Source organism: Pagrus major, chromosome 14, assembly GCF_040436345.1.
Source record: "Pagrus major chromosome 14, Pma_NU_1.0".
Classification (NCBI taxonomy): domain Eukaryota; kingdom Metazoa; phylum Chordata; class Actinopteri; order Spariformes; family Sparidae; genus Pagrus; species Pagrus major.
In genome coordinates this window covers 2,058,170-2,076,338 of record NC_133228.1, presented here as the reverse complement: position 1 = coordinate 2,076,338, position 18,169 = coordinate 2,058,170, and the positions used below count along the sequence as shown (strand labels likewise).

General features: G+C 40.5%; 1 protein-coding gene across 1 annotated transcript; it reads left to right on the top strand.

The window, feature by feature from the left end:
• The first annotated feature begins 1,189 nt into the window (after nucleotides 1–1,189).
• Nucleotides 1,190–17,160, top strand: tmbim4 (transmembrane BAX inhibitor motif containing 4). Its single transcript, XM_073480289.1, has 7 exons — nucleotides 1,190–1,355; nucleotides 1,960–2,068; nucleotides 6,432–6,537; nucleotides 7,555–7,588; nucleotides 7,678–7,795; nucleotides 9,170–9,215; nucleotides 14,826–17,160. The coding sequence occupies exons 1-7, from the start codon at nucleotides 1,265–1,267 to the stop codon at nucleotides 15,030–15,032; spliced, it is 711 nt and encodes a 236-aa protein (XP_073336390.1). The 5' UTR covers nucleotides 1,190–1,264; the 3' UTR covers nucleotides 15,033–17,160.
• The last annotated feature ends 1,009 nt before the right edge of the window (nucleotides 17,161–18,169 follow it).

Genomic DNA, 18,169 nt, shown 5'->3' with positions numbered 1-18,169 from the left:
AATAATTTAATTTGGCCCATTTGTCATTGTTCTTTAAGTATAATAAATAAAAAAATAAAAACTTGGTGAATTAAATAATATTGGAGCCCTGCAGCTTACAATCTGTCTCTCTTTTAATTTTTTGCTTACATATTCGACTCAGCACCTTCCCCTTTTTGGTTTGGATGTGCATGTACACTCAATTTTTGGAGACCATTGCCAGACAGTTTCCCATTACAGTATGCAGGTTTTCAAATTATGTATGTTATGGTTCAGGCCACTGATGGACCCACTGTGTGTTTGAAATAAAAAAATTAAAAAACACAGCAAAAGAACCTTTTTGGATGCCCTTATAGTAGATAAAACTTGCACTTTCTAGTGCATTTCACTGTGAAAACATGGCTAGTTGGATTAAAGACCTTTGACAGTGGCCGTCAGTTACTGATTAATTCCTTTTATATGCCACATTTCGAGTGATAAAGAAAAAAGTTTACTTTACATTCAAACATGTGGATATTATAGGTAGACAAATCAAGTGATATACTTCTGGGTTTGGTTCATGAATGTAAACAAAATGGTAAAGTGCCCTCTAGGGTGACCTTCCAATGGGGAAAATGTAATGAAGTCCATTAATGGGATTTACCAACATACATTGTGCTGGAGGGAAAAAATGACCAAAAGTTGTCCCAAAGTGTTTTCATTTGACCAGTGAGCTCACTATAGTCCTCTATATTGAACTCCCAACGTAGTGAATGGGGAGTAATGGGTCATTTTGGACACAACCTTCGTCTCTATACTTACAGACTGTGAGGTGTTTCAGCAAGTTCACCAAGGAGGCATGTTAATGTATTTATGCTTTATTTCATGAAAAGCCAACTCACCTTAAAATTATGATATAGTAAATTGTGAGAATAGCTTATTTTCAGAACATATAAACTTAGTTTTACATACACGAATGTAAATTCATCTCCTGATTTTTCTATTTCTAATTAAAAAGAATTGAGCAATATATTACAACTATCTTGACCTGATTAGAAAGCAAATAATGATTTAATATTCATATCTTCATCTTATGCCGTTTTCAGCATCGCAACATAATTAATAAAGATTATTGGAAAAAGCAGCGCAGCCGCAGCCCATAGGTTACATAGCAAAAAACAAAAACAAAAAAAAACCTGTCCATAGCTTTATTGCGCAGCCGCGTAACGTCAGTGCTTCCGTATTCTTCAGGACCCGCAGCAACTACCGTCTGTAGCTCAAACTGAGAAACCGACACAGTCCAACGATGAGTAGTGAAAAATACCCCAGGTCTTCTATTGAAGACGACTTCAACTATGGCACAAATGTTGCTTCAGCCAGTGTCCAGATACGTATGGGTAAGTCAAGTAATGTACGGGTTGTAGTGCAACAGCACCCTGCCTCTAGCCACGTCAGCTGTTATCGCTAGTTAGTTAACACTAATATACGACAGTTACTGTAGAAAGATAATATAGACTACAGCCAATATACTGTTGATATTATAGCCATTGTTAATAGCCATTGATCACTTTGGTTTCCAGCTGGCTGGTTAGCACTGGCTAAATAAGGTTAACCTATAGTTAGCGAAATCATTGCGGTGTCAACGTTGTTAGCACTGATAAATGGTTATACACAAGTACTATAAAAAGCATTGTTACATGATGTTGATAGCTTGAAGTCCCACCTGTAGTGTTACCGATTACTTTAACGAGCTGCAGCTCACATTGGTCAAAACGCAGCATTACCATTACTGCAACATATTGAGCTGTTACCACATGTTCAAACATATAAGTAACCGTCATCTCTGGTCCAGATTGAATGATCTGTTAAGTTAAAGCAAGCTGATGGTATTTTCTCACACATAAACACAATTCGTTGACTGTGTTTGAAGAAAGTGTACAGATAAGGCTGGTGACTAAGCTACTGTAATGCTGTCCCTTTGCTGCTGTCTTTGTTGATCAGACTTCCTAAGGAAGGTGTACACACTTCTGAGCCTGCAAATAATTCTAACCACAGCCACCTCTGCCCTCTTCATGTTCTCTCAGACCATCAAGGAATTTGTCCATGCCAGGTGAGGATGGTCATGTTATTATCTAACCAAGATGTGAACAACTATATGTCAAGATAAGAAAGGACAGCCTCATGGCCCACTTAACAGTAGAAGCTTAGGGAACCATGAACCTTTTCATCATGAAAACCCGCCAACAACAACCAACAGCCACAGTCCTTACAACTGTATCTAATGTGTTGTCACCTATTAGATTGTCAAAATTAGAAATTTAACAGCTTAAATCCCGGAGAAACTTTGTTGTGTCCAGTTACATAACCGTATTGTGAGTTTTCTCAATGTCTAACCAAGATGTGATTTAGAGGGGATTTAGAAATGGGTATAGTCTTTGCAATGCAGACTTTCAATATTAACTGTCAAGCAGACAAAACATTTTTTTAGTTAGACATCATTATTAACTAATGGCTATGACATTTTATGTAGCATAAATTCGCCTTCTGGCTAACAAACTGATTTAAGTAACTGCATCTCCCGACAATACACCACAGTTGAATTTCAGCCTTACATTGTTGAAACAGAGCAGCTAATATTACCACAGGAAGACCAACAAGTTAGGAGTCTGCTTAGTGTGATGCCTGTTTTGTTTCTTCAGCATCCAAAATATTCCTCCACTGCTGATTTATAAAATATCCTCATCATGGTTTCTTGGCCTCTTGCCATTACCTGCCTGGTGCTAGCACTGTTAGGATTTTTATGAAGGAGGTGTGCTTGATGGACAGACAGGTCAACACAGACATGCCATAGGATAGGGCTGAACGATTTTAGGAAAAGATCTAATTGCGATTTTTCTGGCAGATATTGCGATTTCGATTTGATTCACGATTTCCTTCAAATCAAGCTTCAGTGCAATATTCACAATGTACAGTAACATTAAAATATCAAATGCTATTACTCTAATGCAAGGATGAAAACTAAAGTTAAAAATTGCTTCCAAATGTATTTATTAATGGATATTATATATTAGATATTTATATACAGAGTTACACTGGCAAAGGTTGCTGTAATTGTAGTCTGTTTGCTACAGTGGGCCTGAGTATCATTTTTACCAGCCTTTTTACCAACCGGACTTTTTCATCATGCACTCGTCATGCAAATGCCTGTGGTGATTTTTCAAGTGCCGGTATAAATTGGTTGTGTTTCCGCTGGATGTTGCAATTTTAGCGCGACAGGTTTTGCACAGTACCTGTTTCTGGTGCACGTCTGCAGCCTCAAACCCGAGATACTCCCAAATGACCGACGTGCTGTTTTTCTTGGGGATTAAATCCCCTAACTCTGCTTCTGGTACAGCTGACGCCATTTCAGAACACGTTAAGGAGCAGGTTAATACTGATTGGTTAGCGTGACCTGTCCACGAGTAGCATGCCGCTTTTGATTGGTGAGCTTGACAGGATGGTAGGGAGACGGCATGTATGTGTAAAATAGTTGACACAACAGATCCTGGGTCAGTCAGGAGCGCTGCAAAAATTGCAGCTTTGGCGATCACCAGCCAGCATGGTATCTAGATCAACAGACATCCCCGAAGAGATATGGTGAAGGACACACAGAGGCTGCAGGGTAGGAATAAAGCAGCGGAATCCAAGAGCAAAGTGCATTTGTTGCTATCTCGGGTGACTTCAACCACGTCACCATGGATACAGTGCTGCCCAACTTCACACAGTATGTGAACTGTCCTACAAGAGAGGAGAGGACCCTGGACTTGCTGTATGCTAATGTGAAGGACACAGCCTACAGCCCCTTTGCCGAAGACAACGCGTCCCTGTGGCTTCAAGGACTACAGACCTGTGGCACTGACCTCCCACATCATGAAGACCCTGGAGAGACTCGTCTTGGAGCAGCTCTGGCCCTTGCTCTAACCACTCTTGGACCCCCTACAGTTTGCCTATCAGCCCAAATTAGGAGTTGAGGATGCCATCATATACCTGCTTAACCGTGTCTATGCCCACCTGGACAAGCCAGCGAGCACTGTGAGAGTCATGTTTTTTGACTTCTCCAGTGCATTCAACACCATCCGTCCGGCTCTACTGGGTGAGAAGCTGACAGCAATGCAGGTGGATTCCCCCCTTGTGACCTGGATTATTGACTATCTGACTGGCAGACCACAGTATGTGCGCTTACAACACTGTGTATCATATAGAGTGGTCAGCAACACCGGGGCCTCACAGGGGACTGTCCTCTCTCCCTTCCTCTTCACCCTCTACACCACGGACTTCAACTACTGCACAGAGACCTGTCATCTCCAGAAGTTCTCGGATGACTCAGCAATAGTTGGATGTGTCAGTGAAGGTGCTGAGGATGAGTACAGGACTGTTGTGGACAACTTTGTCACATGGTGTGAGCGGAACCATCTACAGCTCAATGTGACAAAGACCAATGAACTGGTTGTGAACCTGAGGAGGACCAAGGTGCCGTTGACCCCTATTTCCATCCAGGGGGTCAGTGTGGACATTGATAATAAACTGGACTGGGTTAAGAACACTAACACCCTCTACAGGAAGAGAAAGTCATCTCTATTTTCTGAGACGACTGAGGTCATTCAACATCTGCCGGACTATTCTCAGGATGTTTTATGAGTCTGTGGTGGCCAGTGCTATACTCTGTTTTGTTGTGTGCTGGGGCAGCAGGATGAGGGTAGCGGACGCAAAAAGACTGAACAGACTGATCCACAAGGCCAGTGACGTTGTGGAAGTGGAGCTGGACTCTCTGACGGTGGTGTCAGAGAGGAGGATGCTGTCCAAGTTACATGTCATCTTGGACAATGGTTCCCATCCACTCCATGACGTGGTGTTCAGCCACAGGAGTACATTCAGCACTAGACTGATCCCTCCAAGATGCACCACAGAGCGCTACAGGAAATCATTCCTGCCTGTGGCCATCAAACTGTTCAATTCCTCACTCTGAGTTTTCAACTTTGACATTATTTATTGCTCTGTATATATGTATATTTATTCTAGTGGAGTGTACATTTCTTTTATTTTTGTTTTGTTTTTGTTGTTCTTGTTTATATATTATTATTATTATTATTATTATTATTATTATTATTATTATTATTATTATTATTATCTCTACATATTCTGAACTTTGAATGGGAGCAGCTGTAACGTAAACAATTTCCCCTCGGGGATAATAAAGTATTTCTGATTCTGATAATTAAGTGGACCATGATGTGGTCAGAGTGGCACAGTGCAGTGCAGGGGACAACATGATGAGCACCGCTGACTGTGGTGTAACAGTGATCCAAAACATTCCCCTCTCTTGTCGGCCATTTAATAAACTGTATTTGGGAAGTTCTTGGTTGAGCTGTCCTTTGTTGAAGTCACAGTGTGTCTGCTCCACGCACAGTATCTGGACACATGCTGCACGTCCTGCATGTTGGCCTGCGGTGGACTGTAAGAAGGGTAGAAGGGTTTACAGTTAATGCAAAATGATTCCAGAACAGGAGAACAGTGCTGCAGGATCACTGTCCCATCGTTCCCACTAGCCACTGTTGATATGAAACAAATTCTCCCACCTTTTGCTTTGCGGGAGAGTTCCACTCTGAAGAGTTGGAAGCCTGCCAGCTGCAGCCTAGAGTCTGGTTTCGATCCACACAGCCACATCTCCGTGAAACACAGAATGGAAGATGAAGAAAAGTCTCCCCACCAGTAGCTGCAGTTCGTCAAGTTTATTGCACAGTGCGGAGCGCACGTTGGATAGGAAGGATAGGATAGGAAGTCCGGTGCTCGCGCTTGTGGAGACACACAAGCACTCCAGCACGTCTTCCTCTCCTCAGGCGTTTAACTGCATGAGTAAAGGTGAGCGCACCTTTGACTGAATGTCCAATAATTCCACTGTTAAACAGAGAAATGTCGTAAAATAAGTCCACTGGAGTTGTTCCCCTGATGTTCATGAGCTCTTCTCTGGTGAAAGAGCTCCGGGTATCAAAGCAGAAGACAGAGTTTGTAAACAAAACAAGACAAAACACCAAAATTCCTTGCAACCAGACATAAGCCAGGAGCAGCATTAAATTCAAGATGGATTAACATGGTTCCTCCCATTCATCCCGACCTTTTTCCTGTCCTCCCCGGGGCACTCCAGCTGGTGAGGATGGAAGGTTGAAAGACGCTGGTGGCAGTGTTCATCTCAAAGTCTGCTGCTTTTAATCTAAAGCCCACACTTTATTCTCAGATGCTGATGAATTTATTTCTGCCATAAGTAAAATGAGTTTTAGCAACAAAGCCAAAATTTTTTGTTAAAAAACAAAAATGTAGTGAAATGTAGCTACCGGCCACTCCATCTGCATGTGCTGCCATTGCCATGACCAAGTAAAGTATGTAGGTATGTGTTTTTGTATGTATGGTTCTATCTGACTATCTGATTTCTTCCTCAGTCCTGCTGTGGTTTTGGTTTCGGCTCTGGGCTCCCTGGTTCTTCTGCTGTTCCTGGCCATTTACAGACACCAACATCCAGTCAATTTCTACCTGCTGCTAGTATTTGTAAGCCTCTGTTGTTTCCAGCCTATTAAATAGTTCATTGTTTTATCTCACAGGCTTAGTGTTATGGAACATTACATTTAGATGAGCTGTTTAGTGATTAGTCGCATATTAATTGCACATTTTTTATCTGTTCTAAATGTACCTTTAAAGGGATATTTTTCAAGTTAATCAAGTTAATACTCTTATCAACATAGGAGTGGACAAATATGCTTGCTTTATGCAAATGTAGGTTTGGTATTAGTGCAACATTCCAAAACGATGACAAATACTGTCCAGAATATTCTCCAGAATAACTTCAAACGTACGACAGGCTCAAAAAATATGCTGAAAGCATAACATGGCAAAGTCAAGCCCAACAAGCAACAACAGATGAGCATACTGACCTGAATGTAACATTCCATAGTAATACTTACACAATGTAGTGTCCAAATTTACACTTGTAAAGTTTAACTAAACAATGTTAATCGGCCTGCAAGCTGTAGCCACCCATTTAGCTATCACTGTTGAAAGTTTGTCACATGTAGAGTTGTCCAGGCATTGTCCAGCTGTGTGCTTGGCCAGCAAGTGGTATTTGAGACTTGACTACTCCGGTGGTAACATCAGTTCACATCGACAGTAAATGCAAATAACTTTGTTCTTGCTGAGAGAACCATCTGGCAGGGCTTTGAAGCTGAACTTGCTATTCAAAAGACCCTTTTTCTTTATCCATTTCTGCTCAAGGAGGTTTTTTTGCCATCCACATCATTACTGCTGCATTACTTGCTGATTTCCCAAACTATGGAGCGGGCGGAACGTGTGTGCATTAACCAAACATAAAAAAGATAACAGCACTAAGAGGAATTTGCATTAATGCACAGCCCTAATATTTACCCCTTAAATGTATTTCCATATTAACCATTTTCATTTGTTCATGCTGTATTTGTGGCTCAGTGACTGTAATCTTTACAGTAACTGGTTATTTAATAATAGCAGCTAGCTTTTTAGCATTTAAGTGACACTGTTGTGTGTTGTTTTCAGACTCTACTGGAAGCAGTTTCTGTGGCCACAGCTTGTAAGTATGTTTTAATTAAGAGTCTTTCATTACCGTCCTTTGACCCTGTTTGCATATTGTCCTGACTGTAGAGTTTTTTCTCTCTACAGTGACCTTCTATGAATATTCCACTGTACTGCAAGCCCTGTTCCTGACCTGTGCTGTGTTTGTTGGACTGACAGCCTACACCTTCCAGTCCAAGAGAGACTTCAGCAAAATGGGAGCAGGGTGAGTGTGTCCTAGCTGCTGCTCACTGCTGAGAGTTTTTATCAAAACTGTTGTATTCTTTCATTTCAGAGGAAGCCACCATCAGATTTGTACCATTTTTGCACTTTCCCATTGCCTGTGGACGAGTTTGCATTTCTATTTTTTTTCCTGGTGTGTCATGTACTAAGTCATGAACGTGCCAGAAAACAGTAGAAAGCAGCAAATCATAACTCATCAGACTGCATCCAAAAAGACATCAGAACTTGTTTTAAAAAAGTCAATTCTTAATCAAGAACATTCTGAATTAGCCACATCATTCATTGTTGGAGCTGTTGGTGGAAGTAGTTAAGGAGTGCTTCTCTGTTGAGAGTTGTACTTGCACAGTACTGATCAGGCAGCTGGCTGAGAGTTGCATGTAATCTGGTTGTAGGAGCCATGAATGAATTAGTAGATGTTTTTTTTTCTATTAGTAATAAGGTGAAGGGATATTGTTATCTTTTGGTGTTTGCTTTGGTTATGATATTTTATTATGTGGTTATATTGAGTAGGGGGATAGCGGGTCACAAGATATAGGCGGGGATATTAGTTAATATAGTCACCTGTTTCATTTCTCATTGTCAGTGTGAGAGAGAGAGGGTGAGCTGGGTCGCCGTATTTTTTGTTGACCGCTATTTTTCTTTGATCACTGTAATTACTTTGGTGCACTTCATCATGAGTTGATTATTGTTTTTCGTTAATAAAAAGTTAAACTTATTTTCGGATATCAGTGACTTCTTTTAGGAAGCGCGTCATACAATCACCCCCAACCTCAGTCTCTCAGCGGCTCCTTTGTTCGTTGAAGTCGCTACACTGGTAAACTCCCTCCAGTGATGTCACTCAGTGGCTAAAATGTATTGTGGGGTAATGCAGGCACCAGGTTTTAGGAAGGGAGAAGAATATGTAGAATAAGGCAGCTAGTATGGGTTTTAAATTATTTGTTTTTAAGCTCTCCATAATGAGTCCAACAGTTTTACAGGGGTGCAATAGACCAGTGGACTCATTTTCAAAACCTGGTGTCTACATTACCCACAGTGCAAATTAGCTTCTGAGTGACATCACTTGAGGCAGTTTATCAAATTACATGCAGCTTCCTCTGGAGCCAATTAAGTTTTTACTCTGTTATCTCACATATGTAGAAGTACTCCCCAAGACCTGGACTCATTTTAATGTGGAATTACACTTTAGCTTAAATTCATGTCATTGCATCAGATCCGTGACTTCTGAATAGTCATTTTAAGATGGAATAAACTGCGTTTGTACTTTTTCCCATTGAATACAAAAATCAGATGTCAGAGTGTTTTTTTTTGTCCAGTATGAAAGGGATATTATAGTATCTGATCTGTTTTGTCCCTCCAGACTGTTCGCCTGCCTGTGGATCCTAGTAATTGCAAGCTTCATGAGGGTAAGTATGTGCCTGGCATTAATGTGTTTGTTTTATGAAAGAAAAAAAAACCCATTAGAATAAGTGAAAGGAAGAGAGATGTAAAAAAAACGAGGAAGTGTGCATTCAGACTAGGAATGTGCAGTAGTCATATTGAATAATGTGATGTCATGCTACAACTTTTTTTTTAATGTCTGATACAAATGTAAAACCTGCATAGTTCTCATTTTTCCATGACTAATCTACAAGAGAAGTCTGTCTTATATTACATATTTATTCTGTTTTAAGGGTTCTTGGCTATACTGAGTTTGTTGCTGTGAATTTTGTGTTTGTGAATGACATGCACACGCTGCATACAAAGTCAACCACAATCATTCTTGATCAATTTATCAAACAAAACAGGATCTTTGGTTGTATGATAAAATGCACTCCCCTTCAAAATCGTCTGCATCATTTTTGAATCTGGAGGAACGACCTGTCTTGTTTTTTTGTTGGTTTTTTTTGCAATTTATGGTGCAGAAAATTTAAATATCCCTATATCAGTTCTTTCCAATATGGTGCAGACCTAATTCAGACAGAAAACAGCACTTAAGGGGCTGTGTAACTGCAGGCCTGTTGCCACAGGTAAAATGTGATCCAGGAAGTCAGGTGTGAGTAGGGGTGTAACCGTACAAAGATGTCGCGGCTTGGTAGGTACATCGCTACGGGGGGTCACTGTTTGGTACCATTTTTGGTACAAAAAAAAGTGACAAAAAATCCCAAATGCATAAGGCTAGGTTTCTTTTCATTAATTTAGATTTTTTTTAAATTGTCTGAAAAAGATAATAACAAAAGCAAGCAAATGAGTATTTGCAGATAATGAATAGGTTGTGTATCTAACATGTTTTAAAGCTAAAGTGAGCTGTTGTGTTTTTAAGCCCTGATTTAAAGGTCCCATATTATACTGTTTTTCATCAATTTCACACAGCTGTCAGAGGTCCAACAACACTGTATTTGAAATGTATTGCCCCAAACCCATCCGTGGTCCTGATTTTCAGCTGTCTAAAAGTTGCTCAAGTGAGCTCTACTGAGAGCAGGCTGTTTCTGTGCCTGCACCTTTAATGCTAATGAGCTCCGTCCTGCTACACGCCCCTCTCAGGGAGAGGATGCCGCTTACGCTAGTGGTAGCATGCGCTAATGTTTACGGTGGATGTATCGCTATGGCTCGCCGAGATGCTGTCGTTCAACCATACCAGTTTGACCCAGAATCGGACCCAGAAGGAGAGGCTCAGAAAAATACAGACTCTGCAGCTGCAGCAGATCTCCCCAACACAACCACCCGGCTCCCATCCCCCACTGACCTGCAACAGGTAACATCTAAAAACAGCTAGCGAAAGCTGTGTTTGTCTCCAACACAGTCTCCAAACTCTTGGAAACTGTTCGCATAGTCGCTGTCTCCAGTCTGCACATATTTCCAGACTTTTTACTGTGACAACCAAGCGCCCTCGTAATATTATTAACATTAAACTCGCTTCAAACGCCATTGCATAGCGGACCGAAGCGGAGCTAACTAGTTAGCCAATTTCAAGCTGACTTCACCATACTCGTAGGTAGGGCTGGGTATCGTTTGAAATTTTTTGATACCGGTGCCGATACCGATACCTGGGATTCGATACCGATACCAAAACGGTACTTTTTTCGATACCTTACTTGGATGACTGTTTTTCAATAACCCTTTTTTTTTCATTCAACAAAATAAGCCAAAACTTCTTAAATGCTTCAGTGTTGTGTTTAATGTTATCTTAACTCAAACAGCTGTACTAAGAACTCTGTTTAAATACAATTCAGTATAAATAAAATACAATATTAAATGAAAAACCTGTCGCCAAAAACTGGCCTCCTGGTGGATGGCTCACAAAAAGTTGTATAAATAAAATACAGTATAAAATTAAAAACAATTGTGATTTAAATAAATATCCAGCACCTGTCGCCAAAAACTGGCCTCCTGGCGGATGTCTCAGAAAAAGAAAAATCGTATCAAATAATAAACAAGATTAAGAGACTTAAAGCCCCACCATCTGTTGGTAAATTTGTGAACTGCTGATAGACCAACTTTGCAAGAACATTAACATTAAACTACCCATTGGGAGGGAGTGATGGTCTGTGGACTAAGAAAAAAGCAGACTTAATAATTTTTTAAAAAGAGAAGCATGTCTACTTTCTCAGGTGAAAAAGATGCACGCTCGGTGCTTATGGTATCCCCAGCTGTGGAAAACATATGCTCAGAGGGTGTAGAGGATGCCTGTACACACAGATATTTAGGGGCAGTGTTTGCAAGCACTGGCATCAGGTCCCTCTTTTCCCACCACCATGTCACTGGGTCCACTGAAGATAGTACAGCAGGGAGGCTTCTGTACAAATCCATTTCTCTCTAGACGTTCTCACTGGGGGTGATGGCACTTGTGCTGCTGTCCACCATGCTTTCTGTCAGGGCCCGGTCTTCATCCTCAAATAGCTCCCCCAGAGCAGAGAGTTTGTGCCTCTTTTGTGGGAGCTGAATATACAAACAAAAGACTCATCATTCATCAAGTATTAGGCTTATTATGCTAATAAAGTAAGAATATCAGTTTGCAGGTTTAGGTCTTACAGGTGCAGCTGCTGCACTCTCGGGTAGATGAGCTTGGGTCTGGGGCAGTGGAGACCATGGATGCGGCGGCTGGTGCAACGTTACCTGGGCTTGGGCTAACTTCTGAAGTTGGCAACGTGTTTCTCCACGCATGGCAACTTTCCGCTCTTAGGTTTACACCGTGCATAAGCAGGTGCTGCCCCCTCTCTAGTAAAGTGCAGCCACACTTTTGAACGTTTCTGCGATATTATTATTATTATTCACACCGAATCCTCACCTTTCGAGCAGCACGTGCACTGAGAAGCACTCCGTGCACGTGCTGCTCGAGTCCGCTCCATCCCTGCCTATAAGGCTGGCTAGATAGATAGATAGATAGATAGATAGATAGATAGATAGATAGATAGATAGATAGGTAATTAAATAATGAGACAATCAGAGGCTTTATTACATTTTGGATTGGTTGAACGGAAGAAACAGGTATTTCTCCTGGTTGATCGTATATAAAATGAGCTGCTACGGACGTGATTCGGTCGGTGCTCAAAAAGTACAGAGGGTCGATACACAGCCCTACTCGTAGGCAACTGTAAATACTATGAAAACGTGGCGACACTTACCTGTGGCTCGGGTGCAGTTGCTGGGTCCCGTATGGTTGGGACTGATCCTTTTACGAGGGTCAGTGTCGAGGCAAAGCCAGCTTTGTACTGACCCGCGTTACTGAAGCAGTCCGATGTGAAGTGGTTAGCCAACACAAACAAACTTACAGGAACTGTAGCCGGCACGTTGTTGTTAAAAATAAAATGCAACCACTGTCTCTTCTGTTCTTCTGTAGCTGGGACAGAATATAGGCACTTATGTTGATTTTTACAACCAACAATAGAACACCTCTCGTTGCGCTTTGACATGGTGCTTTCGATACCGTAATGGCGGATCTCTGAGATGGTAATGCTGTACCTGGTGGGTGGACACTGTGGGTGGGAATATTCAAATGATCGGTCAATGACATCGGTGACCGTCGCCGAATTTGACTCGCTCATCTGGAAACTGCAGGCAAGACACCGTCAGAAATCTGTATCTCACTCAAAAAAGCACAGATGGTCTTTTTTCAAAGTTTTTATGCGTGTGGCAGCACCATAGACCCAAAATAACACCCCAAATCCCAGAAAAAGTGATTTTTTCATAATATGGGACCTTTAAATAAGATGATGATTAGCAGACCTCAGGTATTCACGAAACTTGTTCCATAGGTGCAGAGCACAAAAACCAAAAGATGCCACCTTGCTTATTAGTGTATTAAGCAGTAAATAGTGAACATATACTCTAACATAAGTCATATTGTTATGCAGGGCCGAAAAAACAAATGTAAACATAAGGTAAATGCTAATTAATTTGTTAATGTCTTTGGCCCTGTCTGCTTTCACATCTAGAGGCTGCTTTAACACAGCAGGGATGTTGTTGTGTTTATTCATTTATTTATTTTTTGCCTCAGCATTGACATATCTGGATTATGCTGTCTGTGAGTGTGTTCAGCATACTCTACTCACATATAACTGTCAAACAATGCTGACATACTGTCCTCATCCAAACCACCACTAGCTCTCTCTTAAAATAGTCTTCAGTGTTATTAAATGATTCATTCACAATCAGAATATCAATGAATGCAGAGGCAAATAATGAATAAATAATATAAATGCTTTCTGCAAGTTATAATGGTTACTGTGCCTCTGAGCAGACAAAGGTCACAGTACAGAATACTTGTTATTCATGAGCAGGTGTGCAACAGAGAAAATCACAAGCACAGTTTGAACTTTATGGTTGTGGGTTCACAATACAAAGCTAGAGGAAATTTAATGTGTGTAACAGAAGCTTGGTTTGCAGGAAAAATAATAACCAGGATTTCAGCAGGTGCATAATATCCCTACTAATATGTGAAAAGAGTGAAATTGAGTAAAATTGTGCCAATGAAATAAGAGCTGAACTTGCACAAACCGCAATACTGGACAGCAAAGCAGATCCAAGCTTTTAGAGTTTCTCCAGAGACGAGCCTTTGAAAAAAAAAAGGTGATCATCCAGCAAAACTGTTTGCCTTCCACTTTAAATAAATTTAAACTGGTAAAGAGTATTGGATTAGTTATAATCTAGGACACAGTCAGCAGGTAAAATATTGCAGACTCATAGGATAATTGCAAAAGAAATCATATCTTTATTTTAACCCATCTGTAAATCCAAGTTAATCACAGTCTTATTTCCAAGTGTAGGCCTAAACTATGTTGCCTATAACTTAAATAACTGATTACACTATAACCTGCAAGACACACGTTTGCTTTTATCACAACAAATGTAGGCCTAGCTAATGTTTAAATCTGGCAAGGGGCTGTGTACAGACAAATTCATCTAAAGTCTCTAAAGCTGTTAAAGTCAACAGAGCTGGATCAGCTATGATCAGCTGCAGCTATCATCAGAAATGGACGTCGCTTCATGTGACGCTTCAGAGGAAAGGATGTCCCAATTTCTCTTTTAAACATGCTTCTTCCTTTTCTCTCTCCTCCCATGGTTTCCTCACACCTCTCCCCAAATCCTTGGTGGGAGGGACTAAGATGCAAGGAAACGTTGCAAGTGAGGGAAACATGGATGCAATTTATGTGAAATAGGATGTACCCACAGTCTTCTTAATTTCATTTCTTCTGCTGCTGCTTTTGTTGTGTTATGGCAGCTGGAAAGCAGTTTTAAGGGGCATTGGGGCCACTTACTGGATTGGAGTGTGGATCAGACCAGTTATTGTCTCTCCCACTGATATGTACTCTAGCCATATGACAGTCAGATAGACGTATTTGTCATTTGACTGCATGTACCGGACCTTTGCGTCCGTACTGATATGTACTGTTGCACCCCTAGATGTGAGTTACAGATTCATGAGTCTCCAGGTTTATCTGACACCAAAACACTGTGCACATTACACACAACAGTAAAACTGTAAAGAGAGGCCTTCGTCTTTATCTTGCATCATGCTGACTCTGGTCTGTCTACAGTTCTTCTTCAACAATGACAGCACAGAGCTGGTCCTGGCTGGTGCCGGGGCTCTCATCTTCTGCGGTTTCATCATCTATGACACCAACCTGCTTATGAAACAGCTCTCTCCTGAGGAACACATCCTGGCCTCCATCAACCTCTACCTGGACATTGTAAACCTTTTCCTGCACACTCTGCGTCTCCTCGACTCCTTGAAGAAACACTGAAGCGCCAATACCAATTTAAATTTCTCTATTCCGCTATAGCAGCTGTTGTCAATCGTAATAGCCCCACTGGAAACCCTCAGAAATTACTTTGTATTGATTACCCTGTGTTCATGTGAGTGTTAATGGCCTTAGAAGTGGCTTTAGCTGCATGTCGAAGTGTCCTTGGGCAAGACATGGTGGATGTGTGAATGCCTAAGCATAGAAATATCACAGGGCGCTTTCGTTAGGAAGTGGTTTATCCTGTATGAATGTGCTTGTGGTGAATGTAACAAGTGTTGTAAAGCGCTTTGACTGGCCGGTATACCAGGTACACCAGTCCAATATTGAAAAAAACCTATCTGAGCTTGGTGAACTCTCTTTATAGGTACTACATGTACATATACTCCATGCTTGTGTTTATTTCACTCAACTTTTGTTTGTACCAGATTGCTGTTGTATTAAGATATATATCAAAACAAAATATATTCGTCATGTTATGACACAGCTCAGGGAGTTAACTACCTGATTTGATATCGTGCCCCCTTGCACCCCCAAATAGCCTAATTTAAGCTTACCATATGTTTTCTGTCAGGACTACCTAAAAACGTGGTATTTTGCCCAAGGGCAGTGCCTTACGTCCTGCGCCACACACATTGTTGTTTGCCTGATTCACTTTTCGTTGGCTCAAGACGAGTGTCTCGTCACTTGTAACTTCATCCAGAGGTGATTTGTATTTTTGGTGATCATAGCAGCTCCTCTTCCAAGTGAAACCACAAGTGAACATTTGCTTATTATTCTAATCCAGGCCATTATCATTTTCTTAACCTGAACGATTATTTCCATTGCCTAAACCTAACCAAACTGCAACTGAAAAGTGGAACTACATTCACTAAGTCTAATAGTAAAACACCATAAAAAAGTGTACATGAAGGATGTGAACTCCACAATCCACTTGATCAGCTCATCATTCTAAATACCACGTAATGAAACATTTTCATACTATATCACCTTAAGACCTACCTTTCCAAACAGCTTTCCACCAGAAAACTTATGATAAACCACCTAAATGGTCTTACAACACAGAATATCCCATGCTCATAGATGCACAATATATTGAAAAACAACGTGCACGGGCTGAGGCGGTCACAAAGCTTGCTGAAGTGTGTGCTGCTACATCCTGCCAAACGACTCACAACCGGGCGAAATACCGAGTTTTTAGGGCGTCTCGTTTTTGGTCCCAACCCGACACTTTCCATCAGATTAATCCGAGGGAGTATTTCAGGCAGGACAGTGAATGTGAGATTTAGTCAAAAATAAACTACAATGGAGCTCTATTGGAGTAATTACATATATCAGGCTTGTTTTTTATCTTTTCATGGGGTTTGTTGACAATATCTTTCACAAAGTGGTGAACTTCGCCCCATCCTTGCTTGTGAACAAGAGCCTTTCATACCCAGTCATGATACTATCACCTATTATGAGACCAATTAACCCGTTTATCTATGGAATGTTTGTTTTGCTGGCAGCAAATTCAGAATAAGCATATAGTATTTACAAAAATAATAAGGTTGATTAGGTAAAACATTAAATATATTTTCTTTCTACTGTTTTGCCTCCTCAATGTGTATGTCAAGAAGAATTGGCAAATTATCACATTCTGTTTTATTTGTTTACACAGCCTTATAGTGGTATTGCCCAGGTTCACCAGTTTGGTACAATACACTTGAGGGAATTGTGGGGCACACATGCCCTGGTCTGGACAAGTTTTGTGCTTGTTAAAACAACATTAACTAACAGAAACAGTGAGCTGGTAGGGCATGATTTTAGGCATTAGTGGACACTGTAACAGATTAAGTTGGTAGTATGTTTTCAATGTATTTTTCCAGCAGTAACTCTCTCAGACTGAATTATTGTTGTTTTCAATGTTGTCAAAAATAATAGTTTGTATTCCATCAGTGAGCTGCCCTCCTTAGTATCACTGAACTCCTCTGATGTCCCACATCTGTTAATGGTGTTCAATAGCAAGAAGATGTTAATTTAAATAAAGTTAAAATGCATGTCTGGGCTTATTAATATCTGTGGTTGTACATACTTTTATGGTGTCTGGTGTACTGTTAAACTGTTCTTAATAAATGTGTAATAAAAAAGACTACATGTAATGTTTTTCTTTTTATAAAAAATAAGTACTGCAAGTTCAAAATTGACTATTGGTTTTGCATTCAAATAACAGCTGCTAGGTCTTTCTGTCATTTTGTTCTGTTGATTAATTGGTCTGTCTTTGCTATTGTTCAGGTGTTTTATTTTCTTGATTGAGTTTGATAGTTTTATAACATAGTTTATAGTTTTTAATTAAGTGATTATCAGATGTAGTGTTGTCGTTGAACACAAGATATAGCATTAATTTAGGAAATGCATATGGTTAAGCTGCGGCAGAGTAAGCGCCAACACCTTTGCAGGCTCTGATTAAAAGTAGTTTAAATGTGTAATATACCATGAGCACACATCATTGCCCTGTCCCAACCCCCAAAAAGCAAATATAAAGACAAAAGTAAGCAGCTAGGTGAGATTACAAATTAGGCAATTTTTGATGTGAATCAAGTCCTGATTAGGAGATTCGCCAGCTCAGTCAGATGGAAGTCAATACAGAAACCGTGAAAGAAAATAGAGAAGAAATCTTCAAAATGAAAGAGGAAATAATGTGGCAGAAAAGACAAAAACGCTTCACTGTTGCAGCTGTGTTTGGAGTAAGCCAGGTACAAGAAAAAGAAAATTAAGATACAAGAAAGACGGTGATTGGATTCTTTAACCAGGTGATTATGCTGCTGGATAACCTTCACAAGACAGTGACACAGTGCATTGCTTGGGCTGGAGGAATGACTCCGGTAATTATTTGGTTTGCTATGCACAATGTTCATGAAGAAGTATGGAAGAATCAATGGAAACGAGAGTCTGCAAAGAGATAAACATTAATTTCAACAACGACATTCAATGAAGCCCGTGCCAAGCTGTGGCACAAGGTGCATAGTTACGTGTTTCCTGTGAAAAACAGTAATCAATCAATCAATCAAACTTTATTTGTAGAGCGCTTTTCATACATGGTAATGTAGAGCAAAGTGCTTTACAGAAATTAAAAACAGCAGCAGCAACAATTAAAACAA